Source organism: Pelodiscus sinensis, chromosome 3, assembly GCF_052426305.1.
Source record: "Pelodiscus sinensis isolate ZL-2025 chromosome 3, ASM5242630v1, whole genome shotgun sequence".
In the NCBI taxonomy this organism is placed as follows: Eukaryota; Metazoa; Chordata; order Testudines; family Trionychidae; genus Pelodiscus; species Pelodiscus sinensis.
The window spans coordinates 121,525,950-121,552,248 of NC_143054.1; the positions used below are offsets into that span (position 1 = coordinate 121,525,950).

Here is a 26,299-nt window from a genome sequence, read left to right on the forward strand (position 1 = left end):
ATATAGCAGATGCAGTTATGGGCAGACAGACAGTTGGTGGCAGTAGAGCTGTACCAGGAAATCAAATGGCTTAGACAGGAAATCAAACAAAAACTTCAATTCAATGTTAATGGTTTTTGTTTTTTTGTTGTTGTTTTTTTTCTCCCTACTCAGTTTATTGCACAAAAAGTTTTACACCAGCTGTCTAATGTAAGGCAACAAAATTATGGCATAACAAAACTGAGTAACTGATTCACATGAGGAAAGCCCCAGCAGGTATATAATGTATTGTATCTATGAGAGAGAGATGTTATCTGGTGATCCTAGAATGGCACTTGCTGTTCACATCCAAGCTCCAATATTACATTTCTCTGTTGCCTTGGGAGACTGAATTATAGTATTTTCTACTTGACAAAGACAGTTGGGGATTCTTTGTTTACAGTTTGAGACCGAGATTTGAAAACCAGGCTGGAATAGGATGTAGGATATTTTTGAAATTGCATTTTATAAGAATTTCTGCAGAAACCCCTTATTGAGAGAAATTAATGTAATTCTATTTGAATGGTATTTCTTCACACAGCACATAGTCAGTTTGTGGAAGTGAAAGCCCAAGAGCTCAGTGTATCAGACTCAGTGTACTGAATTCTTAAAAAGCCTTAATAGTTTTATGGCTATAAATAACACTGTAAACTATGGGACATTGATACCTAAGTTGCATGCTTTAGGTGGTAAACTAATCAACCATGTATAGTTCTAAAGCTTCCCCAGCAGGAAAAAAAAAAGATCTTGGCTATGAAAGGCAGGGATGAATAAATGGCTCATAAACAAAAGGAAGGATTGACATTTTAAAAACTTATGAAAGAATATACAACTTCGTATTTCCATGTAGGGACTATTTTAGAGGCAGAATGGAAATTAAATATTCAATTCATTCTTTTATTTAAAAAAATATACTAGGGTCATTGTTTAAATTACAAAAGACACTTTCAAATTGCTGTGCTTTTGAAAGATCCCTATTTCTGAGATGACTTCAGCACATATCTACTATCTTCAGGCTAAAGCACCACCTAATGGCCCAGCTTCATTCATCTCTGATTATCATCATATGCTTTTGTTGTGTTGCAGCTTATATCCTAACATCCACTGAATTATCTAAAAGATAAATAATCTTTTCTCTTCTTTACATTCTGCTGTTCAAGAGGTAACTGTTTGCTCATTAACTTGTGTATTTCATGTATGATGCTTTTTATATCTATTCCATTTCTGGACGCCTCAAGTGCCGCATCGTTGAAAGGAAATATAAGGACAAAATCACCTATCCGAGGGAAGGGCCTTTTGTCTTTAGCGGAAACAAAATATGGAGGAATAGTTAATTTGTAATTGAACGATTCAGTGGTAGGTAACCAATGGGTGACTTGGACAGACGCATGTGGAGAATGTCTAGCGCCTGGTAGCTGTTTGCTTTTAGATGCAGCTTTTGATTGCGAAGATGGTTTTGGCTTATTCATCCTTTCCCGGAGCTGTGAGGTTAGTGTTTTCCTGGGTTGTGTTCTGGACATTTTCCCCATTGCTATGGCCCCCTTTTTAAATGAACCTCTTGCAACATCTAAGAGCGACTGTACTGCAGAAGTGGCAGTGCATTCACTCTCTTGCTTAGAAGCAAGGAAATCAGGAGAATCATCAGTTGCAATTTCATTCTGTGTAGTCAAGCGGATGTGTGTTCTACCAGCATAGGAAGATTTAGTGCTGGCCCCTTTGTTTTCTCTCAAGGTGTCAGTTTGCTTATAATTTAGCAATTCAATGATATCATGGAGAAGTCTCTTTTTCACTGTTGTGTCTATGGAACAGTCTAGGTGCAAGGCTGGGCTGTAGTTGACCTCTAAAAGCCATGGTTTGAATTTGTCATCTATCAGAATGTCAAACCCAAACAGCTCAAAGCAATTGGAAGTTAAGGGAACAGATGGGGTTACTGCAAGCAGGGTCAGCATTACAATGTTGTTTATTCTCCGCCACAGCAGCAGGTCATCCACCTCATGGCTGCGTAGGTAAGATCGAAATTTGCTGAATGTCCATTTGCAGCCACGGCCGATCCCTTCTTTATTTTTTTTGTATGAGGCTCCAAATTTATTGATGCTTGTGTTTGTCAGGTGGGCGTAGACATTGTCCAGAGAACCGAGGTCATACTTCTCAGTGGCAAACCTCACCAGTCCTTCTTCGTAAGTGTAAATGGTAAGGGGGCAAAAACTGGTGACACAGACATAGAGGCGGAGATCCCATTTGTACCCAGAAATAAGCAAAGGATTACTAATGTACTTCTGCACAATGACCATGCAATCATATACAAAGTCTTTAATGTCCTGGAAAATGAGTATGCCCCTTCCACGAGACAGAGCCACAGGCTTGCAAATCCAGTAGCTTGGCTTTCTGCCCAGTGCCTGTCTCTCCTTGGTATATTCTGCCATAAACTTGACATAGTCGTTAGGCATGATGAATGCCACTGGACTAAACTCATAAAGAGATGGTCCATAAATTCCTTTCATGCGTTTCAAATGCCTTGCCAGATAGTCTTTCCTTGTGATCCTGGCTGTTTCTGGATAATGATTCAGCCTCTGCCATGGTTTAATGCTGCGGTGGTCAGTCATACGGAAAGGGGAGTTCTGCCAGTACAGATTCCAGTCTGCTTCATCTTGCTCTTGTTCGTCAAATTCACTCCATCCTCGTTCCAATAAGACCTCACGGACTGCTTTAGGAACGTTTTCATGGAGCCGGAAGACCAGAGGCTTTAGGATGTCTTCTGCATCATGGTCCGATGCCATTGTGTGGCCATTATTTTCTGAAAAAGAATTATCAAGAGGAAAATAAATCAATAAATGATTGCCATGGAGCTCATCATTTAGATCTTGGCATCCCCAAAGCCTCTCTCTCCCATGGTTCTTTCTGCCATAAATGTGCAAATTGCAAAAGAAAAATGGAATCAAAAGCTTTATTTACTGCTGAAAGAGCAATTGTATGAGCCTCATGTACAAGATCTTGGTTTCAGAAAACATTAAAACATCATGAAACATTGCTGTCTGTATAAAATTAAATGTCCATATTTTTTTGTGCTTTGCTTTTTAATTTTTGTGGCCAACCTTAACAGTATTTGGCTTGTGCTGTAGTCTGATGATTTTGCACTTCATGAATATTATCATTCTGTTATTTCACAATGTCATTGTTCAGCACAATAATCATAACTTCCCCTATTAGATCTTGTCTACACTAGTAATTTGGGACCCATAATTCCCAATAATTGCAGTGTAGTTTACCATGTTATCTAACCCATCTCTGAGAAAAACCCTAGTGTAGTCAAGATCTTAGGATCTGATCCAAAATCCAGTGAAGTCAATTGAAAGACTCCATTAGCCTGATTACAGAGCTTTGCGACTTTGTCCTCACCCACAACTACTTCCAATTCAGAAACAATTTCTATCTCCAAATCAGCGGCACAGCCACGGGCACTCACATGGCACCACAATATGCCAACATCTTTATGGCTGACCTTGAACAACGTTTTCTCAACTCTTGCCCCCTAACACCGCTACTTTACTTACGCTACATCAATGACATCATCATATGGACCCACGGAAAAGAGACTCTTGAAGAATTCCACAAGGATTTCAACAACCTCCACCCTACTATCAACCTCAGCCTAGACCAGTCCACAAGGGAAATCTACTTCCTGGATATTACAGTACAGTTAAATAATGGACAAATTTCAACCACCCTATATTGGAAACCCACCGACCGCCACGCTTACCTTCACGCTTCCAGCTTCCATCCCAGACACATTTTTCAGTTGATTGTACAGTGCCAAGCCCTAGGAAACAACCGGATTTGCTCTGACCTCACAGACGGGGACAATCACCTACAAGATCTTTACAGAGCATTTATAAAACTGAAATACCCACCTGGGGAAGTGAAAAAACAAATTGACAGAGCCAAAAAAACACCCAGACACAAACTACTTAAAGACAGACCCAAAAGAAAAAATAACAGAACTCCTCTTGTTGTTAGCTACAGTCCACAACTCAGATCCCTCCAACGCATTATACACAATCTACCACCCATCTTGGAAAATGATCCCTCACTCTCAGAGGCCTTAGGAGAAAAACCTATTCTTGCTTACAGAGAACCTCCTAACCTGAAACACATTCTTTCTGATAACCATGCCACACAAACACATCATAAGCCTCCAGGAACTCAGCCCTGCAACCAAAAAAGATGCCAACTCTGCCCACATATCTACACAAATTCATCACGAGAGCAAACAACATAAGCCACAAAATCAAAGGGTCATTTGACTGTACATCTAGTAATTTGATCTATGCCATCAAATGCCACCAGTGCCGCTCTGCTATATATATTGGACAGACTGGATGGTCTCTGCGGGAAAGAATCAATGGACACAAATCGGATATACGTAAAAGGAACACACAAAAACCAATTGGAAAACATTTCTGCTTGCCTAACCACACTCTGACAGACCTGCAGGTGGTGGTCTTGGCACAAGCCAGTTCTTCAAGCCAAAGCCACAGGGAAAGCTTGGAATTACAGTACATCCACAAATTCAATTCACATGCTAATGGACTAAATTGAGATATAGGCTGGTGGGGACTCTACCACTGAAGGTGCAAACAGCTTTCTGAGCAGTATCCTTCCTGTCTCAGCAATCTATCTATTGACTTTGATCTTTATCTGCTTAGGTTTAAGTACCCATTTTTGATATACTTAATGATGCCCTTCCCCACCCCCAACCCCACCCCCTTCCTCTTTCCTTTCTCTTCCCCTCTCCTATTTATTTCCAGTTTTCATATCCCCTCCTCATAACTCCAGTCATCTGAAGAAATGGGATATGCCCACTAAAGCTCATAATGCCATCTACATGTTTTGATAGTCTATAAAGTGCTACCAGATCATTTGTTGTTTAATACTTCCCTGTTACCAATGAAACTTTTCCACCTTCCTGAAGAGCTCCATACACTCTTGCTCTCCCCATTTTCCTCCTGCAAATGAGTTAATACTCTCCTGTGGTATGTAAATCATCTCATAGAGTAATAAATGATACCCCATTTCAGAAAACTCATTGCAGATTCATCATATAATATCCGCCAGCTCCTTTGAATTGGAAATGGATTTGAATTCTTTTTGTTTCCTGGGGAAATTAGCTATTAACAGAACTATTAACTTTTAAATAAGACACCCCATACCCACCCTCTGACCACGCATGCACATACCAATTCCTTCTAACTATAAAGAAAGGGGACATAACTTGAAGTCCCTGTTGCCCCTGCTATCTGTGGAGGGGACAAAATACTATGGGATATCTGCCTTAGGGAGTATTGCTGCTTCTGTGGCAATATTCTGCCCTTCCCCAAAACTTGCTGCAGAAGCTACTCTACATTTAGAAAGGGTGAAAGGCTTCAGTTGGGGGAAAGCAGTTCTACAAGGCATCATCTCCACCATCAAAATCCATGCCCTAAGACCTTACCTATTTTAACACTCCACGCTCTGAAGTCCCTCAGGATGGGGCCTCTAGGGACAGACATTAAATTTAGCCTTGGGATGTAACAACGTTAGAAAAAAGAAGAAAAAAATTCCTAATCCCAACTCTTTTAACATTTCCCAGGCATGGACATCAGTCCATTGCTCAACCAGTTTTTGGACTGATTTCTTAATATATTTTTTAAGTCTGAGAATTTTTCCCCTTGGGGTTTTAAATGCTCAACTTTTTAAACAATCCCCAGCGTGTAAATTCCATACATTCCAAATCTCCATAGAAACCTAGGAGGCATGTCACACCTCACAGCATTCCCTTCTCTCACCCCTCCCTTCCTGTGATGGAATATTTATGGGGAAATGGCAACTTGTCAAAACTGAAGCTTTTCACAGAAAACGGCATGAGAAATTTCCTGTTTTGAAATATTTTTGAAAAAAAAAATCTAAATTAATGAAAAGTTGCCTTTTTTCAATTGAAAAGAAAAGGCACATTTGAAATGAAATGTCTCAATTGCCCTGATTTGAAATATTTTTGAGATTTTCAAGTCCACCAAAATTTTCAAGATTTTGCTTTTTTGTGCTGATTCAGGATGGGGGAAAAAAATTAAAAACATAAAAAATTCTTGCAGGATGGGAAAAGCATTTCCTGTCCTACTGCAAATATTCAGTGACAATCTTGTCCAATATATATGTGTTGGTTACCTGAGCATTGTGCTTTTGACAACTGGTATGACAACTGGTACTGTCACCTCAGCACAATAAGTATCTTTGGCTGAGACTTTTAACCCTTGTGTATCCTAGGGTATGTCTAGACTACATGACTCCATCGACAGAGCCATGTAGATGAGTTTACTAGACATAGCAAAATGAAGCGGCGATTTAAATAATCGCTACTTCATTTACATCAAAATGGCCGCCGTGCTGGGCCGATCAGCTGTTTGTCGGCATAGCACGGTAGTCTAGACGGGGATCAACCGACCCCAGATCCCTTTGTCGTCAGATCCCTTAATACAGGATCTGACGACAAAAGGATCTGGGGTCGGTTGATCCCCGTCTAGACTACCACGTTGTGCTGACAAACAGCTGATCGGCCCAGCGCGGCGGCCATTTTGATGTAAATGAAGCGGCAATTATTTAAATCGCCGCTTCATTTTGCTATGTCTAGTAAACTCATCTACATGTAGTCTAGACACACCCTTAGGGAATTTCACTGTTGCAACTTGGAACAGGAACATATGGTGTGGAGTTATCTGCAATGGTACCTGAGTCATGAGCAATGTGCCACAGGATGAATAAGGTCTTTAGGAAGAACTCAGATTTTACTTTCTGCACAGAGCATGGGACTGGAGCCAGGGCTTCTGGGGAGAGGGGGCCAGAGTGAAAGGCCGATTCTGTAGCTCAGTCAAGGGAGGAATCTGAGAGGCAGGGCAGCTAAGCTGGGAGAGCTCTTGGGAAGGCAGTAGCAACAGTGCTGCTTCCCAGTGAGCAAGCATCTGAACCGAGACTGGAGGTTGGGCAAAACCCAGGGCGTTCTAACCAGAGACAGACATCACTGGAAGTGGTCCTGGTCAGCAGCACAATTGGTGTTTGAGTCAGACAACTACTCTGCAGGAAGGCCCAAGGACTGGAGCGTGCATAGAGAGAATGTCTGGTTTCCCCTACGGCACCACCCACATGTGGTAGGAAAATAGCTGTTTACAAGTGGGAGGGACTAGGGAGAAGTGAAGGGAAGGTGAAGAATAGTGTGAACCCTATTGAAAGGGGACAAGGAGAAACAGTATAGCAGAGACCATGAACTAGGGATGTGTAATCCTTTAGTTACCACTATTTATAGTAAAACAAATTAGTTACTAAATAAAGGAATATTTTGTCTCCTGTTTTTCAGCTAACTTATAACTTCTGTTGTCTTTGAGCCAGAGATGATATTCAGCCAGGCCTCAGTTTGGACTGAGGACACCCCTCTCTGAGCACAATTGGGTGATTCAGGAATTTCTCCTCTCCCACACATAAGGCAGAGTCCCTGGAGATGGGATTGAGGGGAACAATGTATGGGTACTAAAGCAATAGTGATGTAAGTGGATTTATTTGGATATGGGAAAGCAGCCCATTAATGACTGTTTTTGGTTCTCTTTACACTGCTGGACAGAACACACATTGGCATCACAGCCCCTAGTAATGTAAATGCATGTTTGTTAGTGTCTTTGCCTCCATCTTCTTCCTTAAAATTTCAAAACAAAAGAAAGGACTATGCAGCACTTTAAAGACTAATGAGATGGTTTAATAGGTGCTGAGCTTTCATATGATCCACTTCCTCAGATCATATTCTGGAAGAGAATTGGCATGACCATATATACCAAAGGAATACAATGAAAAAAGTGAACACATTATTAAACTGACAAATCAGATATAGTACAGATGGTGGGGTGAGAGAGAGAGAGGGAGGGAATAGCTATTTATGAGTCAATGAATGGCTAATCAGGGGTGATAAGTGGGGAAGCTGTCTTTGTAATGGTTAAGATAAATTAGCATCTTTGTTAAGACCCATTCGTAAAGTGTCAAATTTAAGCATGAAAGAAAATTATATAGTTTCCCTCTGTAATCTGGTGTTAAAGTCTCTTTGAAGTAAGATGCATGTAGTAAGGTTGTTAAGACTATGTCCAGGTAGGTGAAAATGAAAAGCAACTGGTTTTTCTTTGTGAAGATGTCTGATTTGTGGGCATTAATTCTTTTGGCAAAGTGTTTGAGAAGTCTGTCCAATATACATAGCAGAAAGCCTCTCCCTCACCCCACCTTCTGTATTGATTTGTCAGTTTAATAATATGTTCACTTTTTCCATTGTATTCCTTTGGTATATATGGTCATGCCAGTTCTCTTCCAGAATATGATCTGAGGAAGTAGGTCTGGCACTTTAGCCTTTAAAGTGCTACATAGTTTTTCCTTTTGTTTTAGCAAGATCAAACTAACACGGCTATCTCTCTATTACTACTTAAAAGTCCACTCTTTCTTATGCAATCTCCTTCATAGATGCCTATTAATCATCCATTTAAAAACCCCTGCAAAGAAACAGAGAAACATTCCCATTGTAAGAATTCTAGGCTCTGTCTCTGATCCCTGACAAGGAATACTAGATTCCAAATAACATTTAACTGAATTCACTATGATTAACATCTGAGTCATCGTAAATATTGCTGTTAGTTGTGCAAGTGTCTCATGCACTAATCAGTAATGCTACTAGCAACCTTTCATTGAAGGGCACCATGGAGTCTTAGCTAAAACACACATTACTCATTATTGGCTGTTCACAATACATAAACAATAGAGCTGTTGACAGTGGTTTGCTCAGGTCAGGTTGTGTCAATAGAAAACCTTTCTTACCATTAACGCACTTAGGAGGAAGTTGCTTGAAAAGACAAGTTCTTCCCAAAGCCTAAACATAGGAAATATCAACACCAAAGTACTTGGAAACTCAGTCCCTACTGTATATTGAGTGCAAAAACAATAAAATGATTTCAGATATAAAGAACACAACTTATAATCTGTCCAGAGTTTTCACAAAGTGGTATCTGACGGTTAATGTATTTCTTTGCATTTTAAATAAAAAAATATTTGTGCTGCAATATCTCAGTGCCAAATCACTGTATGCTGATGAAAGCATTGAAATGGTAATGCTAGTACATGGGTTTAATTTTAAAATTTCATTTTAAATTTGAACATTTCAATTTTACAGTTTGAAATAATTTTGTTTCAAAATAGTCTTAATTTTATTTTTAAAATTCTAAAACATTTTAAAATGGTCAAAATTTAAATAAAAGGTTTTTATTTAGTTAAAATGTTTCATTTGGGCCCAATTAATTCATTAATTTTCAATTTGCCCCCAATTTTTTTTTTATTTTAGTGTGGCCAAATATGGATTTTTAAAACTTTTTGAAATTGTTAATGAATCAAAAATCCACTGTTCATCCATCTCTCCTGTCCCACAGACCATCTGACCATCTAATCTAATACCAGGCTATTGAATATGACCTGGTTACTCCATATTGGTCCCTATAACTTGTATTGGACTAAAACACAGCTTCAAAGAGGCATCTGGGCTAACTCAGATAACTGATTTTCTTTGAACAAAAAAAAAGTTTTTGTGGCATCAAATCTAGCAATATCTGCGATCTGTTTGAATTAATATTGAAAAATCTATTTTATGACAGACAAAAGATATTTCAGACAAGTGCGTACTAAATATTTGTTTATTGGCACCTTATGCTATTAAAAAAGATAGAGAGAGACATACAAAAAGCCTCCCGCTTCTTTTTCCTCCAATTGAAATGCAGTTGAATTCAGCATCTTACAAATCATTACATCTCTGTGAGTATGGTACGAAACAAAGAAGGCTTCTCTAACCCTTATGCTCTCACTCCCTGCTATATGTCCTCCAGACCTTTGCCATCAGAAGCTGGGAATGAAATCATTTTCACAGGGTGTGTTTTCCTGTATAAAGTGCTTCTTTCATAAGAAAGGACAAGGACTAGAAAGTGCTTAACACACACACGACTGTACTCATCAATTCAAATGTGCACATACCTCTCCCACTGGTACATCTGCACTCCTGGACAGGTGCATTCTCTGCATGGTAATTGTCCTAATCAATAATGCATGTTGGCTGAAACACTCCACGCACTCCAGGGAAAATCACTAAATATCAACATGCACTTCAAATACGAACATAAGGAAAGTCCTTTTTTATACTCGCAAATGCCAAAGGGGGATTTGCAGGCTGCCTGATTCAGCAGTTACAGCTGCCTGATTGGTTTTTCTTGCCCGGGTGTCTAGTGCAGGCCATGAGGGTTGAAGTCTTATTGCCTAGCAACACAAAGCAGCAATCCAGTATACAAAGGCAAGGAGTGACAGCATCATGGAAGTAGGGGAAGTGCTTTATTGAGTCCTTTCAACTTCTGTCAGCAGCCCCTGGGTTCCTCTTTCTCTCCTTTAAGCTTCATGAGCGAAAGCCAACCAGCCTTAACTCTGTCAAAACTGCCACTAAGACAGTGAAAGGCCTGGCTTAGTAATTTCAAACTTTAGCTTATGTTGCTTTAAATTCATTCTCCTTTGTGGATTCATGTGGTGCTTCAATAGCTTTGTGTTTTATATGCGAGGGCCTGTCTACACTGAGGAGTTATTTCAAAATAACTCCCCTTATTTTGAAAGAACAAGGTGAGCGTCCACACTACCCAACCTGTTATTTTGAAATAAGGGGCTTGTCATTTCGAAATAATAATACCTGCTTGTGAAGAGGAATAAGCTTATTTCGAAATAGTTATTTTGGGAGTTATTATTTTGAAATAATCTGGTGGTGTAGACACAGCCTAAGAGTCTTCCTGCAGTGAGAGTCACTGGATATATGTAAACAAGTGCTTCCAATACAGGCCTAAATCACCACTTCTCATATTCAGGTTCACACCTGCTGCGGTAAGACTGATATCAATAGTTATTTGCCCTCCCTGGATTAAAAAGTTCATTCATCTGCTTTAAACAATATACTGATCCTTGAGGATTCATCCTCTTAAGCTTGCCTTGCCAAAGCTTCTCTTTCCCCTCACTCTCTTCACCAAGCAGCAGGTCAATGGTTAGAGTAGGGTGTACCGCTTTCTGCCTTCCAGGTCCCTCCCTTCTTTTCCGGTCCCGGTGGCTGCTGCATGGGCCAGGACTGTTACCAGTGCCCCCAGCTTCCATATCAAGCTTTTATCTCAGCTGGACCCAACTGGGACACCTGGATCATAAAGTGTGAGACCAGGTCCCAGAGGGAGGAAAATCTGGTAATAGCCCCTGTTCCCATCATCTAGGGTATGTCTAGACTACAGGGTTTTGTCGACAGAAGTTTTGTCGACAGTATCTGTCGACAAAACTTCTGTCGACATAGAGCGTCTAGACACATTCAGTTCTGTCAACAAAGCAAGATGCTTTGTCGACAAAACCCTGTAGTCTAGACGCAACCCTACAGGCAATAACACCTTCTGTCGACAGAACTCTGTCGACAGAAGGTGTTATGCCTTGTAAAATGAGGTTTACCAGCGTCGACAAAACTGCTGAGTTCTGTCGACGTTATGTAGACAGAACTTAGCGGTAGTGTAGACGCTGGTATAGTTTTGTTGACAAAAGTCCACTTTTGTCGACAAAACTCAGTAGTCTAGACGTACAGTCTCTGCTTCCCTCCCTCAGCTAATTCAGTTCCTCTCCTTTGCTACCCATTTCGGTGTCTCCTCAGCTACGGCTTCAAAGTGGCCTGGGAACTGAGCCTCTAGCTGGAAGTGCTGAGCACCTGGCAAAGCCGTGACCCTGTGTAGTATTTGAATGGGATAAACATCTGTCATGCACAGCAGTTAGTAGAAGTCTGCTTATAGACTGTTTGCTGTCCAGGCAACTAGTGGTTATTTTTCCATTATCTTCAAGCCCTGCAGCTTATGTATATTGGGATTGCTCAGCGTGCTGTCAGAATGAGCACTCATTAAGCTTGTACAGGTGGAGTGAGAAGCGTAGGGGTGTCAGCATGGTTGTGGTTGGTGGCATTATAATAGATTGGTCATCAGCCAAGCATGAGTTGATGGGAAGGGTGGTTCCAACTGAGTCCTGTCTCCTGTTCAGTTCATTCCACACATGATTTGCCTGCTTGCTACCCAGCCAAGCAAAGCGAGTCTTGTGAAATGTTCCGCTGGAAGGCCAGAAGCTTCATGCCATGGTGACACCAACCGTAACTTTGTTTCCCCTCTGTAATGCAAAGGCCTCCTCAGCTCAGCTGCCTACCAATATTTTGATGTCTTGAGTTGTTCTACAGCACAGGCTTGGTTCATTAATTTAATTCTAAATCGCTACATTTCTAACTCACTTGTTGGGCCTGCACTTCTATGGCCTAATTGAAAAATTCAGGCTTCATAGATCAGGCCTGATTGTTGCCTCTGACAGACAGCTCAGCTGTGTTACTCACATATACGAATATCATATGCTTCACCTCACTCTGCCCTGACTCAAATAAACTGTCTCGCTTGGCATTTTTATGGCTCCCATTTCCATAGTACCTGAATTTATCCTTACAGTATGTCTGTGAGACAAAGGCACTGAGAGATTATGTGACTTGCTCAAGTCACATTACAAGTCTGTACCTGAGCAAATCTCCAGAGCCTGATGTACAAAATCATCCTTCCCATTCTGACTGTGCCTAGGCTGTTCAGAGATTTCCCAATACCAGCAGCATCCTGTCTGCTTCATACTTGATAGCTTTAACTGGAGTCTGTGGTGTCAATGGCAGGCCCATTGTGATGTCATTGCTTGACGTGTCTATGGGTATGTCTACACTGCAGAGTTTGTTCGGAAAAACATTTGTTTTTCCAAAAAATCTTCATTTACATCCACACTGCAATCGTGTTCTTTCAAAAAAAATCGAAAGAATAGAGGGGTTTTTCCAACATTGGTAAACCTTTTTCTACGAGGAAAAAGTCTTTTTCCGAAAGAGCTCTTTTGGAAAAAGGTGTGTGGAGACAGGGAAGAGGGAGTTCTTTCAAAAGAAGAGGGAAGAGGGAAAAGTGCAGGTGCTCTGGTGGCCACTCCATCCATACTAATCACAGCTTAAATGCGAGATAGTGTCCATTCAGTGTGGATGCTATCTTTCAAAAAAGAAGATTGCTTTTTCTATGCGCTTTTGCTGTGTATACGCTCTCTTTTGGAAGAAGTTTTTTCAGAAGATCTCGTCTCAAAAAGCTTCTTCTGAAAGAAGCCTGCAGTCTAGACATAGCCTGTGGCATGAAAAATATCTATATAGTTTTGGGAGGAAGAAGAGGAAGTGACTGTAAAAATCCTGCTGTATCAACAGATGCAAAATTGCATACACACAAATAAGGGCACTAAAATGGCATGCAAGCTCTTTGCATGCAAAATGGAGTATGTGTTAGCACCTGCATACAGATTTAAGTGCTTGAAACAGATCTGTCTGAGGGTTTGGCTGCACAAAATTGTCACTTTTTAACAATGGATCTTCTGGCAGTAGCCTAATGTTGGGAAGAACTCTTCCTTTTAAAGAGAAAGTTCCTTTTAAGAAAAGTGAACCTGCAGGGAAAAAACAGTGAGAGAAGGGAAGTCAACCTGATCAGAATGAATGTGAGCAGATGAAAAGGTGCTGGCCAGGGGAGGAAAAAAAAGTTAATTTTTTCCATTCACCATGATTATCCCCTTAAGTTACTAATGCTGAGTTCTCAATATTGTATAGCCAAAGAGGTGAAAGAGTGCTGGTCAGTACCATCTTTGCGACTGGCTGAGGAGTGTGGTCCCAAGGAATGTTGCACAACAACTAATAGGCCCTGTGTGGGGGCGGGGATAAGGAGGCAACTGCCTTGGGGCCCAGTGATACAAAAGGGCCTGGAGCTCCTGGCTGCTATGGGCAGTGCTTTCCAGGCAGTGCTGAAGGCTGCCTAGCCCCCATCCTCACCCCTTCTGCCTGAGACTCCGCCTCTTCCAGGGCATGGACAGGCCCCTCTCCCCGACTTCTCCAGAGGCCTGGCCAGGCTTTTGGCCCCACTGCTGACACTACTACTTACACAGAATTCTGTAATTCAACTACAAGATGCAAACTCTTTAGGGGCTGGGACCATCGTTTTGTTCCATGTTATACAGTGCTTAGCACAATGGAGTCCTAGTCTATGACTAAGGCCCCTCAGGGCTAGCTAGGGTTGCCCTCTTTCCCAACCAGATGTACAGGATACTCTTGCCACAGATGGTGTCCAGTCAGGAAAATTGGCAATCTTATGCTACACTGATACAAATAAATAATGATGATAAAGTGATTCATTGAAACAGATCAGACTGCCCTGGATGTTGGGTGTCAGCCTTTAAAACTCAGACCCTTTTATTCTTTGTGTAGGTGGCAGTGAGTGATACATAGAGGGTGAACTGAAGATGAAATAAAGATTCTGTATTTTGGGGAAGTAAAATGTGTTAAGAATATGCAACAGAATGGTACAGGAGTCAGGAGTAAAGGAGTCAGGAAATAATCTAGATATTTTTGAAAGTCATGAGTTCACTAAATGTATGGTGAATGTTCCTGAGGATTCCACTGCTATGATAGTTTAGTCACATATATAACAAACGCAAACAGAGAGATTAATGACAAGCCTTCTTCCACAACTGACAGAACCATCAGGAAGGGAGCCGAGTTACTCTGTCACTTTAAAAAATGATTGGCATGTGGCACCTTTGAGACTAACATCATATATATTGTAGCCCAGTGTCTGAATCTGTAACGCTGAAATGCCGGCTGTCCCTTCTGGGCAGCGCTGTTGCTGAAATGCTGGCTGTTCCTTCTGGGCGGCACTGTTGCTGAAATGCTGGCTGTTCCCTCTGGGCGGCCCGTGCTGCATGGGTAGTGCGGGGCCCAAACGGCTGCTTGCGCCACTTGCTCCCCCATGGCGGCCCAGCTGAGCGGTGCAGAAGTCAGCCGAGCGCCATGGCGAGAGGCGAAGGGGGTGGGGCGGTGATGTGCAGTGTGACAGTGGCTCCAGGCCCCACGCCCTGGCCGTGAACATCACCACCTCGCCCTCCTTCGCCTCCTGCTGTGGCGCTCAGCTGACTTCTGCGCCGCTCAGCCAGGCCACCGCGTGGGAGTCAGTGGTGAAAGTGACCTTTTGGGCTCCACGCTCGCCATACAGCACGGGGAGTGCGGAGCCCAAAAGGCCATTTGGGCTCCGCAGTCTCCCAAGTGAGAGGCAGGAGGGGGAGGAGATGAGAAAGACAGAGACAGAGACAGAGAGAGAGAGGCAGGAGGAGGAGGAGAGAAAGAGAGAGAGAGAGACCGGAGGCTCAGGAGAGAAGACCGACGTGGAGGAGAGACCTGAAAATCCTGTCTTACGAGGGGCTAATTGACTAGTATATATAAATTACCATGAGCTTTTTCATGGGTAAAAACCACTTCATCAGATGAATACATGAATTCATTGGATGAAGTGGGTTTTGCCTACCACTGCTCATGATAAGATATATATTTTAGTTAGTTTCTAAGATGCTACAGGGCTACTCATTGTTTTTAGAGAAGCGGATCTGTAAAGGTGCTTGATTGTTGTTGATAGACACAATGAATTCTACTTAATTATAAACTAGAAGGCAAAGATATGTATGATATTAAATGCTAGAAGAAGCCAGGATGAACTTTGGATAGGAATCCCGGTACTAGAAAATACTATTTGAAGAAGGAAAGTGGTCTGAGAAAATAATTGTAAAAAAGGAATACTTCCTCATATTAATCTGATTATTTCTTTCTATCTTCTTATTACATCCACATTTATTTTTATTTCATTAAGCCTCACTCTCTTGTCATAGTTAATTGATCTGGAGCATATGCGAGGCTTCCAGGCAAGGGCCGAGCGTTGGGCAGTCAGGCGAAACGCCCCGCGTATGTCAGGGTACTGACTTGGGAACCGTTATGACGCCAATACAGCCTACTGACCCGACCCCTACCTTTCCGCAGGTCGCGCTCTGAGAGCATGTTTACCCACAATCTTAGCCAAAAGGCTCACTCTCTTGTCATAGTTAATAATTGAGCTGATTAGTCTGAAATGTTAGCTTTCATGGAGAAACACAATTTAACTTACAATGTCATTTGTTTCCAGGTAGGGTGCTAAGCCTGGCAGTTGGCAGTCATTATCTTCCACTTTTCTTTTCTTACTTTTGTTTGCTTGACAAAAAGGATTATTACAGTCCTGCTGCTGTTACTGCTAGTCATAATAATAATTGATTTTGGACAGTACCCCCTGCCAAGGTGCTGGGGATATAGTTCAGTCATTTCACAATAGCACAGAATAACCCAATATTATAATAAAACTTCAAACAAAAATGAAATGGGGTTGGGGAAACCCTGCATAGTACATAATAGAAGCGAGAAGGTAACTATGGCTGTGATTTTTTTAGAAATGTCAATAGCCAACATTTTGAATGAAGGTTGTTTTAAAATTGCGAGGGAGGAGATGAAGAAAGGGACAGTAGGAAGGCATGCGTACCAGGATGCATGAATCACAGTGGCAAAGACATGAGAGTCGGCAGTTCTAAGACATAGTGGAATCTCTGAATTGATATTACGGAGTGCAAATAGAATTCTTAATACTGTAGAGCCAGGGCCTACATTGTGAGGGTACCCTCCTCCCCCGCCCAATTTTATGAAAATTGGCTTATGAATCTAAATATGCATTACCTGGAGATGCTTTGGACATAATACCTCATGTAACTTGTCAATTGTAATGTTACAGTCTGCTGGATCTGTATATCCTATTTTGGTGCATGTATCATTCTTGTATGTGAAGTTAGAAATATGAAGTATGAGACAGTTTATAGTTTTAAATGTGCTATGAGAGCCATTATTGGTAATCCTTCCCTCCCTCCCCACAAGCCTTAACAACTTGGTGATCGACTTAACAACTTCCAAATAACCTTGTTTGTTCTTTAAGTCTGAAGGTGGTTGGTCCTAGGAAAACATGTGACCATACCACCTGGTACTAGGATCCATTTTTTAACCTGATAATTTTCCGGGAAAGGGCGGATATGAAACAAAAGATTACAACCCTGAGGGAGAATCTATTTAAGCAATGGGAAGCTATCAGCCCTTTGTTTTTGGCTGACCAGGGGAATGGTATGGCACACTCTAAAAGGATACAAAAAGAACTGGAAATTCAAGTCAGAGTAAAAGTTTGTCTCTGACTTGAAAATTATGCCTGAAAGAAGAACAGCTCTTTCTGTTAAGAATCTGCTTGAAATAAGTCTTTTAGAACTAACTATTGCATTTTCTTTTCATTTTAGTAACTTACTTTGATCTGTCTGTTTTCACCTGCAACAACTTAGATCCTACTGTTTATACAGGGAAAGATGGAGTTGTTTGGATATTTTTGGTTCTATCCGAGGATTTGTTTCCCGGGTGCTCTGTCCTAGAATTGCATCCTCCTAGAGCTGAAGTGGTTCAGTGTCTGCATTGCTCTGCAGGGTGGTAGTAACCACAACCCTGTGCCTTATCTGGGGGAAACCAGAGGATCTGGCCCAGCAGGACAGGTTGTGGGGAGCTCCAGAGAACAAGAAAGTGGGCGTCAGTGGCATGATCAGCACATTGGGGAACAATCTCATGGGGACTTCTGTGACCACACCCTATCACATACACCATTAAGATTTTAAAGACCAACCAGGCCAACTACAAGTTCTGTGGTTATAGACAGCAAGTGTAAAATAAACAAGCAAGCAAGCAAAGGGAGGATGGGAATAATATGACCTCAGAAATGCTTACACCTGGCTGTATTTTATACAAGTTACAAGCAATGGCAAAGCCTTGTATTAAAACTAGGTAACAGGGAACTGCAATGATTTAAGTTTGTGTCCATGGGAATAGATGTTGTTATATGGTAGCTATAAATAAGATTAAATGATGAGTGCTCCCCGAGAAAGGCTGAGCATTCTCTATACCCATTGACTTCAACGGGAATTGAAGGGTGCGGCTTAGACATTTTGCACGACTGCATCAGAGCCTTTTGAACCCTCTGTAAAACGCAGATACAAAAATTATTCTATAGGATACAAGGGTCCTTTGTTATGTTTAATAAACATTTCTTCATAAAAACATCCAATACAATTAAAAATATAATTGGTCAGTATTAGTAAGAGTTTGAGAGACATGGCAATATCAGACAATCTTCTTTTTTTAAAACAGAAGTAGGAATAGAGATGTATTCCGATTTCTTTATATTGGACTGACTCAGAAAGCAGTTACTTCATATTCTTCTAAAATCTGATTGAACACTCTGAAGATCCCTTAAAGAAATCAGTTGTGCTGAACTGACCAGCATTCTTTGTGTACATCTCTTTGATCCGATCAGGTTACAGGCTTGTTTGCTGGGCTGCAGATCCTGTTATTTCCACCTTTACAGTGGTACGTGTCCTAGGCAAGTCCTTTGCTTCCTGGTATTCAACTACCCCATACATCACCATGGCCACCACCAGTACAGCCAGCACGATGTACAGTTTGATGTAAACATGTAAGAAGGTGCTATATCCAAAGGCTATGACAAATCCCAATGACTCCCAGAGTCGATAATTAGCAAAGGCTGCCTCTTTGTGCTTCTCAAATAAAACACCATAGAGTGCTGCAAAGAAAGAGAGATGATCTTTTTGATGGTAAGTCTGAACACATGGCATATTCTATATTTCCTCCAACCGGAGCTATATTTCCTTCCCTGTAAAGGTCAAGTCACAGGAGAATGCAAGCTTGTCATGCAAATTATAACCCATAGTGTCATAAAAATATAACTGTTGAAGTTGCTCTCAAAATGTCAGGGCAAGCTATGAGAGATGTTTACCGGTATAAAGGGGACAGTATCATAATCTGAGCAGTAGAACCTTACTAATTCATAGAAGTTACAAGGGGACACTTACTGGATTTTACAAATTAGTGAGTAAGTGAACAAACATGGTGAGAAATCAAGGCTAATGCATCAAAATTAGGATCAACATTACCAAGTGTATAGCTCATTAACCTGGATCAGTGTAGGTTAGTATTAATGATCTAATAGTTCCTCACAGTGTACAAATAAATGTCCTATACTACATTTTGTAAAAGTAATGATGTTTTATTAACAAGAGACCTTGCTTCAATGCTTTGTAGTTAATTATCAAAAGAGGTTTTACTTGGGTGAAAATGATTGATTCCTGGATTAAGGAAGTGAGAATTAGTATAAACAACATTTGCTAATATAATACCATTTCTGAGAATAAAGAGTTTGTTTTTAGGAGGTTTATTTCTTGTTTGTTTGGGATGGTTTAATGGGTTTTGTCGCCAGCAGACCTTAGCGCCTACCTCCATCAGAGGGGCAGGATTTAGGACTCATCCCCCTAATTGGCAGCTTCCATTGATTAGTTTAGGTCCTCCTAGAATGCTGTTTTTTGTGGCTCTCATTCTCAGGCACCTGTCTCTCCCCATTCATTGTATAGGGAGCCTAAATGCCTAACTCAGAATTGGTGGATTCCAATTATTTTCTAGGCTCCTGAAAGTTAAATGTTGCAACACTCAGCATGGTGATGCCTAAGGCAGTGGGGCTGACAGCCTTGCCGGGTCCCTAGGCAAGGAGTTGGGTGGGTGGGTGGGAGGGGGGCGCTGCTCTGTGTTCCTGGAAGGGATGGGACTTTTGGCAAACTGCCTGGAGAGCACCACACCTCCCCCAGGCAGCCCTCAGTGCTGCCCAGAGTGGCACTCCAGCAGCAGTTTAAAGGGCCTGAGATTCTGGCCACCACCCCAGTGACTGACAGCTCCAGGCCTTTTTGTATCATTGGGCCCTGAGGCAGTCACCTCCTATGCCCCCCCCAACCAGATCCTTAAAGGTAATTAGGTACATAAGTGTGATAGACTGATGGAAGTAAGTGGCCTGGATAGCTCTGAGGATCTGGGACTTTGTGGCCCTATTACTCTAACTTCTGGGTTGTACATATGCTAATATCTAGGCATAAGTCACACAGGAACATGAGACTGGTGAAGGGAGAATGGAGAAGTGAGCACTGTGCTTCCTTGGGGCGTTGCCTGATCCCAGCTGCAGAAATAGCCCTTTACTTTTAGGAGCATAAGCCCCAACCTTATTTTTCAAGTATTTCCCTTCACTCCTTTCCACCCTTCATAAGCGGGGGTGGGCACAAACCCGGGCTGTTGAAAATAATGTGAGCTGCTGTTCTATCAGCTTTCCAGACTGATTCATATCCTTTCTGAAGAGGCATGCGAGGCTGGCAAGAATTTTATTTTGCTGCCCTCTACTTTGTTGTCCTGTGCTATACAATTGTTATTGAAGAACTGCAATTATTAGCAGGAAGCACTGTGGCAGCATAGATATCACAGCCTGTTCAGTTTAGATATGAGAGGGTATAGTACAGATTCCAGTCAAAATATCTTGGGAAACACATAACCACTCAGCCACCCAAAAATGTTAGAATACATTTGTATAAGGAAACAGGTGATAGGATTTATTCAGTTCTAATTAATATCCTATAGGGGGAACCCTTGATCAATATTAGCATGCCTATCCATACCAGGGCAAAGTAAATCTTCTCTGACTATCTCATAAGCCCGAACCTGGTGGTTTTATTTTGCTTTTAATCCAAATAGACTTCAGTGGGGGCTTGCCAGAGTAAGAAATGCAAGATTTGTCTTTAAACTATTCATGTAAAAGGCATGCCTCTTGACTCACACTGCTGTAAATCAGGAGCAACTCCAGTGAAGGCCATGGTGTTATACCAGTGTAAACTGATGCAGGTAAGAAGAGAATCAGGCCCAAACAGGGCTCCTGAGCAGACATATATGGCGGTACCATGGTGTGATGCAGCATTATGATGTAATAACATTGCATCTCTCCATGAAGGTGTAATGTTATGGGAACAACCCATAACAGTGAGTAACCATGCCACTGCACCACAAGGCTCACTAACCACAAATGCTCACTCTATGCCAGCAGTTCCCAACTTTTTCCAGATGGGGACCCATTTTGACAATTCAGGAAGATTTGGTGACCCAAGGCAATTCAAAAACTGGGGGAGGAGGGAGGGCAGAGCCATCTGGGGAGACACTTGGCGACCCTTTTGAAATGTAATGGCGACCCATATTTGGGTCCTGACCCATAGGTTGGGAAGCCCCACTCTATGCCAATATGAAGAACCATCAGTTGTCAGTAGGGTTGCCAGGTGTTCAGTTTTGAACCGGACAGTCCGGTATTTGAGGGTTCTGTCTGGGAAACAAATTGAGAAAATACCGGACATATAAAATGTCCGGTATTTTCTAATTAGGTAAGTTTTATTTTTATTAGGAGTATCAGTACGTAATTGTGAACTTCCTGGCTGGTAGACATGCTATGCTGGGGCAGGGGAGAAGAGGGGGGCCAGGGGGGATGGAATCCCCGGGTCCTGTCTCGTTTGTGCTTCGTTTGTGCCCCGCTGCCCCCGACCCCTTCCCAGTCAGCCCTGATTCCCACTGGCCAGTTCTCCCCCTTCCCGCCGGCCATCTCCACTCTCCCAGACCCCCTCCTAGCCACCCCTGCTTCCCACCGACTGGTACCCCCCCCCCCCCGATCTCCCCTGGCCAGCTCTGCTGCCCGCACCTGCCCCGCCAGCCCTGCTTCCCGCCGGTCTGTCCTCCCCCCCACCAGATCTTCCCCGGCCAGCCCCACTGCCCCCGACCCCCACCAGCCCTGCTTCCCACGGCCGGTCCCCCTCATGGCCAGCCTCGCTCTCCTCACATCTGAGATCAAGTGTATCTGGCATTTTTTTTTAAGACATCTGGTAACCCTAGTTGTCAGTGACTACTCTGTGATTAAGAACTGCCATCCCTCCTCAGTTTCCTTCTATGATGTTGGGTGCTTCTCTCCTTTTTTTTCTTTCTTTCTGCTGTAAGGATGTGCAGCCACTTTTAAGGGAGATGCAAATCAAGCCTCCTGTCATTGGGCCATAGCCCCTCTAGAGCCAGGCATTCTGAAGGATGTGCTCTCCAGAAGGAACAAGTTGCAGACTTGCTGGGAAAGAGGGAAGCAGGATAAAACACAGGACCTGTTCCTCACTAAAAGGAGACCCTGGGGATAAAACAAAACCTGCTGTATGGTTAAGTGACCTAGGGAAGGAGCTTGGGAAAGGCAAGCTGAAGAGAATGGGCCTCATATTGATTTCAGACTTACCTCAGCAAGTGTGATTTAGGCCTGTGTTTGTAGCAGGAGAAGAATGTGGCCTGGCATCAGAGAAAAAGTGTGGGCCTGTAGCCTGGTGTGTGTGTAACCCACACACCTATGGGATGTGGTTCGCTGTCCCATGTAGTGGCACTTAGACCACTTACAGCAAGAGTTAAGAATGAGTGAGCTCTACAGCCTAAGCTGACCACCAGCTGGCTTTATAGCTCAAACTGTAGAGCTCCAGTGGTCTTAGGTTCAAATCTGTGTAAAGGTGTTGGGGTTGACAGCTTCATCAGCTCCCTGTGCAAGTGGGGGGGCTGCCCTGTACTGTTCAGACTCCTTTTGAGAGGTGGGGCTTCCACAGTGGGTGAGAGGTAGTCCCACCTCTCACTCCCCTATGTTAACAGCTGGATCTGAATTATAATTACAGTTGGCAAAAAAAAAAAAAAAAAAAAAGGGAAATGGAGAGAAAAGAAACAAGGAGCACTAGCAATGGGCTGTACCAGATCATTTGAACCCCCTGCTGGAGATTTCATTGCCCAACCACACCAGAAAAGGGCAGTGGAGAGGGTTCTCCAAGCTACCTAAAATGGCTGTGTAGGATCCAATCAGAGCTCAGTAGCCTAGTATAAGAAGCACTGCAGGGCTCAAGGGAATTCAGTTCCTTGCTGGTGCTGTAGGAGTGAGACGGACAAACAGACAATGAATGAATGAATGAAGCTACAGACCCCTGGACTGGGCAGTGTTGCTAGATGCTGGGGAGAGCAAGAAGAAACTCTGAGCTGGTTGTTGGGACAAGGCCCTGAGGTAAGGGTGAGGGTGAGGCTGTGGGCAAGTGGCTCAGGGACTTAAAGAAGCTGTATGACATAATTAAAGGGATAAAGCAAACTGGAGGCTGTCTGCAAGGTTTGTAGGCTGGGCTCTGGAGTAGAGGGTGGGCCCAGGTTCCCCCCACACCTCATTAGCCATTAGGAGGAAGTGGTCTGGATATTGAGGCACTCCAGAGGGGGCACTGAAGTCTAGTAGCTGAGCTGGAGAGTTGCAGCCAGAAGGCCCAAGAAGGGAAGCTATTGTCACCAGGGAGGGAGGCCTAGGACAGCACTTTATCCCAAAGCAAGGACAAACAGAGAGGGCAGGCACATGAACTTGTCCAGAGGGATTCTCGTGATGGGTGTTTATGCCCTTTGTGTCTTGCTTGTGGCAGGCTATGGAAAGTCTTCTCCACCCAGGTTAGGATATTCAGTTAGGAAGGCTAAGGTTGGCAGTTGTTAGACTTTACATATTCAAAGTCTGTCCCTCAAGCCACCAGATCCATGACTTTTTTTTCTTGATTTATTCTGTTTTTTTTAAATCTCTAAATTGTGTGTCCCCCAGTCTTTAAAAAGGAAGAACTTCTTTATTCTCAGCAGAGTGTGACTCTGAAATGTATTAATATTTATTTAGAGGTTTGAGAACATTTGCATCCTTTGTTTCTCAGATGTCAGTATATACAACAGGTCATGTCTGCAATGATTTTTTTTCTTTCTGGAATTTTTTGAGGATTTCAAAGATTTATTGTGATCATCCATTACTTTGTTCCAGAATGTCCCCTCCCTCCATCCTGACTAAAGCCAAGCTAATAAGCATTTTAATTAGTTTCTTATTCCTAAACACATGCCCTCATTTTTCTGACAGAAAGGAGGGCAAGCCTATTTCCTTAAAACATGGTGATGAGTTTTATACTGGGGCTTCTGTCCATGCTCAGTAAAACAGGCTATATATATAAATAAAAGCATACAGAATACTCGATCTCAGTGAGCTGTCACTGGGACTTACCATTGGTCTGTGTTTGCCAGATAGCATCAGCGAAGCCCCACAAAGCAGGGAATATGAAGAATACAGCAAGTTGGTTTGGGTGAGGTTTCCATAGCAGTAGTGGTATTATGCAGGCAAGGTTTGTAATCGAGGCTGTATGTTTAGGAGAGAGGAGGAGAAAATGTAATTACCAGTATAAACTGGAAATCCATTAGACATACAATGTTCCAGAGTCTACTGGAAACTGTCTTCAAACACTATTGAATAAAATAAGGTCAGTGAATCAGGAAGGCTCTGACATTTGTACTCATCAGTTTAAAGTTTCACTGCAGTACTCCCTTGGTCATCAATTAATACTGTACAATGGAAAGCTTTGATACAGGCCTGGTTTCATATAATCATCCCAGTGCATGCACTAAACAGAGGAATTCTGAGCTAATGTTGATGTTAACCCATAAATGAAGAACTATCAGTGGAAATAGCCAAGTCACTGAGTAGGCACAGAGAACCCCAGAAAACTTAGAATGCAGCAACCTTTCAGTTATATACCAGTAGACACATACATTACATTAGGATTCCATTTTCCATATGCTATCCTTTAAATATAGATTTTGGGGGTTTTAAGGCTGCAAGAGACTATTAGGCTTACCTAGGCTGCCCATTGTAGGGGCAGCTGGTATTTTGTCTTTCTGCATAGATTGAGAATGTTAGTGACATGGGTGATGGGTATAAAGAACAAGGGGAGGCTAAGCCACACCTGCTGCCACTACTAGAGACTCGCTGATGGACACAAGGGCTGTGGTGACCCTACCTCTTCCACTTCCTGTTCAGCCCCTTCCCTGAGGCCCCTCTCTGCCTGATGAGTCTTCCTCTGTTCCACATACATGAACTCTGGAGGTCCCCATGACTCACCATGTCCCTCCTCAGACCCGTCTCATGGGGCTGGAGGCTGAGGAGGTTGGCAGAGGAGTCTTACAGTGAGTGGGGAGGGTGAGGAGGAAGGCCAAGTGGGTAGAGACTGGAGATGGAGTGAGAGTAGTAGGGCTGCAGGTGGATGAGGCGGGATGGGGACCTAGCCTCCCTCATGGAAAGTGTCACCCCCAGTGCCACCCATAGTTAGTGAGTCCCTGCATTTTGCTCTCACTCTCCAAGGTCCTTATTCACAGCTCTGCTTCACTGAAGTCAGGAGACAGAGGGGTGGACAGTGGCTTTGAATCAACCCTTTTAAAGACTATAATTTCTTTGTTGTCCTTAAGCTAAAATAAATCATGTAGAAGGATAAATAAAGAGCAAAAATATATATGGGGAAAGCTGAACACTTAGAACCTGCAGTTTATTTCTTTCTAGTTTTCATATCCCCTACTCATAACTCCAGTCAGCTGAAGAAATGGGCTGTGCCCACGAAAGCTCATGATACCATCTATATGTTTTGTTAGTCTATAAAGTGCTACCAGACCTTTTTTTTTTTTTTTTTTTTCTGTAACAGACTAACTCGGCTACCCCCTGAAGCTCTAAATTTAAAATTACCTTAGGAAAAATTTCTAGGGCAATGCACATGGAATCAAGCAATGTGGTTTCTATTAATAAAGGGAATTCAGGACAATTCAGTGTAATAAACTTTCTTCAAATGTCACTGGAATCTCATTTTCAGATACAAAGCTGCAAATGAAACACTTTCCTCTATTTTTTGGTCTTGGTAAAATATTTATTGGGACAGACTTTTTCGTAATGTCTACTGGAAAGCGCCCTTAAACAGATCTATCACATAAGTCTCTTCTCATAGTACCCTTACACACTTCTTGTCCATATGCAGCACTTTTACTCTTCCCCAGGACCCAAGCTAACATGGTAGCTCATTACTCACTGGGTTTTTAACTATAAGTAAGCAAGGTGTTTGGCCCTGACAGATCTATTAGTAAGTTCAGATTGTACTGAAGCAAATAACAGTATTGCAATTGACTTCATGTGGATCAGGATTTGGACCAGCAATGCGACAATCTAGCATTGGTTACATTAACTCTAAAGAACTAACTACTCAGCCTGAGAGTATATTGTATCACCAAAAGCAGGGTGAGCTCAGCTTGGCAGGAGTACAAAGATATGGAACAGAGTCAAGCTGTATATTCAAGTCATTCCATTAACTGTGACTTCTTTCATTCCCAGGCCTTCTCATAAAGGAAGTTGTCTCTTGGTATATCTTGTTCTAACTGGTAGCCTAGAGCGTAATGCCCCCTTCCCATGGTCTGGGAAGAGAACACAGGATTTTTCTTACCAAATGAGACAATTGATTCTCC

The 26,299-nt window shown here is 42.4% G+C and overlaps 2 protein-coding genes across 12 annotated transcripts in view; both read right to left on the reverse strand.

Moving 5' to 3' along the window:
* Nucleotides 1-141: 141 nt before the first annotated feature.
* Nucleotides 142-12,767, reverse strand: TTLL2 (tubulin tyrosine ligase like 2). Of its 4 annotated transcripts, none has more exons than XM_025184565.3 (2): nucleotides 12,663-12,767; nucleotides 142-2,812 (listed from the first exon to the last, which is right to left on the reverse strand). In XM_025184565.3, the coding sequence occupies exon 2, from the start codon at nucleotides 2,793-2,795 to the stop codon at nucleotides 1,128-1,130; it is 1,668 nt and encodes a 555-aa protein (XP_025040350.3). In that variant the 5' UTR covers nucleotides 2,796-2,812; nucleotides 12,663-12,767; the 3' UTR covers nucleotides 142-1,127. The 4 variants fall into 4 exon arrangements, with proteins under 4 accessions (XP_025040350.3, XP_075780758.2, XP_025040352.2 ...); XM_075924643.2 differs by lacking the exon at nucleotides 12,663-12,767 and adding an exon at nucleotides 10,090-10,585; XM_025184567.3 differs by lacking the exon at nucleotides 12,663-12,767 and adding an exon at nucleotides 5,507-5,758.
* Nucleotides 12,768-18,101: 5,334 nt separating this feature from the next.
* Nucleotides 18,102-26,299, reverse strand: part of UNC93A (unc-93 homolog A) — a 37,911-nt gene continuing 29,713 nt past the window's right edge. For all 8 annotated transcript variants that reach the window (XM_089777336.1, XM_089777334.1, XM_089777339.1 and 5 more), the window contains 2 exons: nucleotides 24,027-24,158; nucleotides 18,102-18,662 (listed from right to left, as the gene is read on the reverse strand). In XM_089777336.1, coding sequence (XP_089633462.1) covers nucleotides 18,397-18,662; nucleotides 24,027-24,158 — 398 coding nt within the window. In that variant the 3' untranslated portion in view covers nucleotides 18,102-18,396. The remainder of the gene's footprint in view (nucleotides 18,663-24,026; nucleotides 24,159-26,299) is intronic.

Bases quoted from the DNA above. Each gene is read 5' to 3' on its own strand.
- TTLL2 (XM_025184567.3), bottom strand. From the start codon at position 5,564: ATGTCTGTCCCTAGAGGCCCCATCCTGAGGGACTTCAGAGCGTGGAGT. The intron at 2,813-5,506 runs GTAAGGTCTTAG...ATTCTTTTTCAG, and splicing joins AGCGTGGAGTGTTAAAATAG to AAAATAATGGCCACACAATG.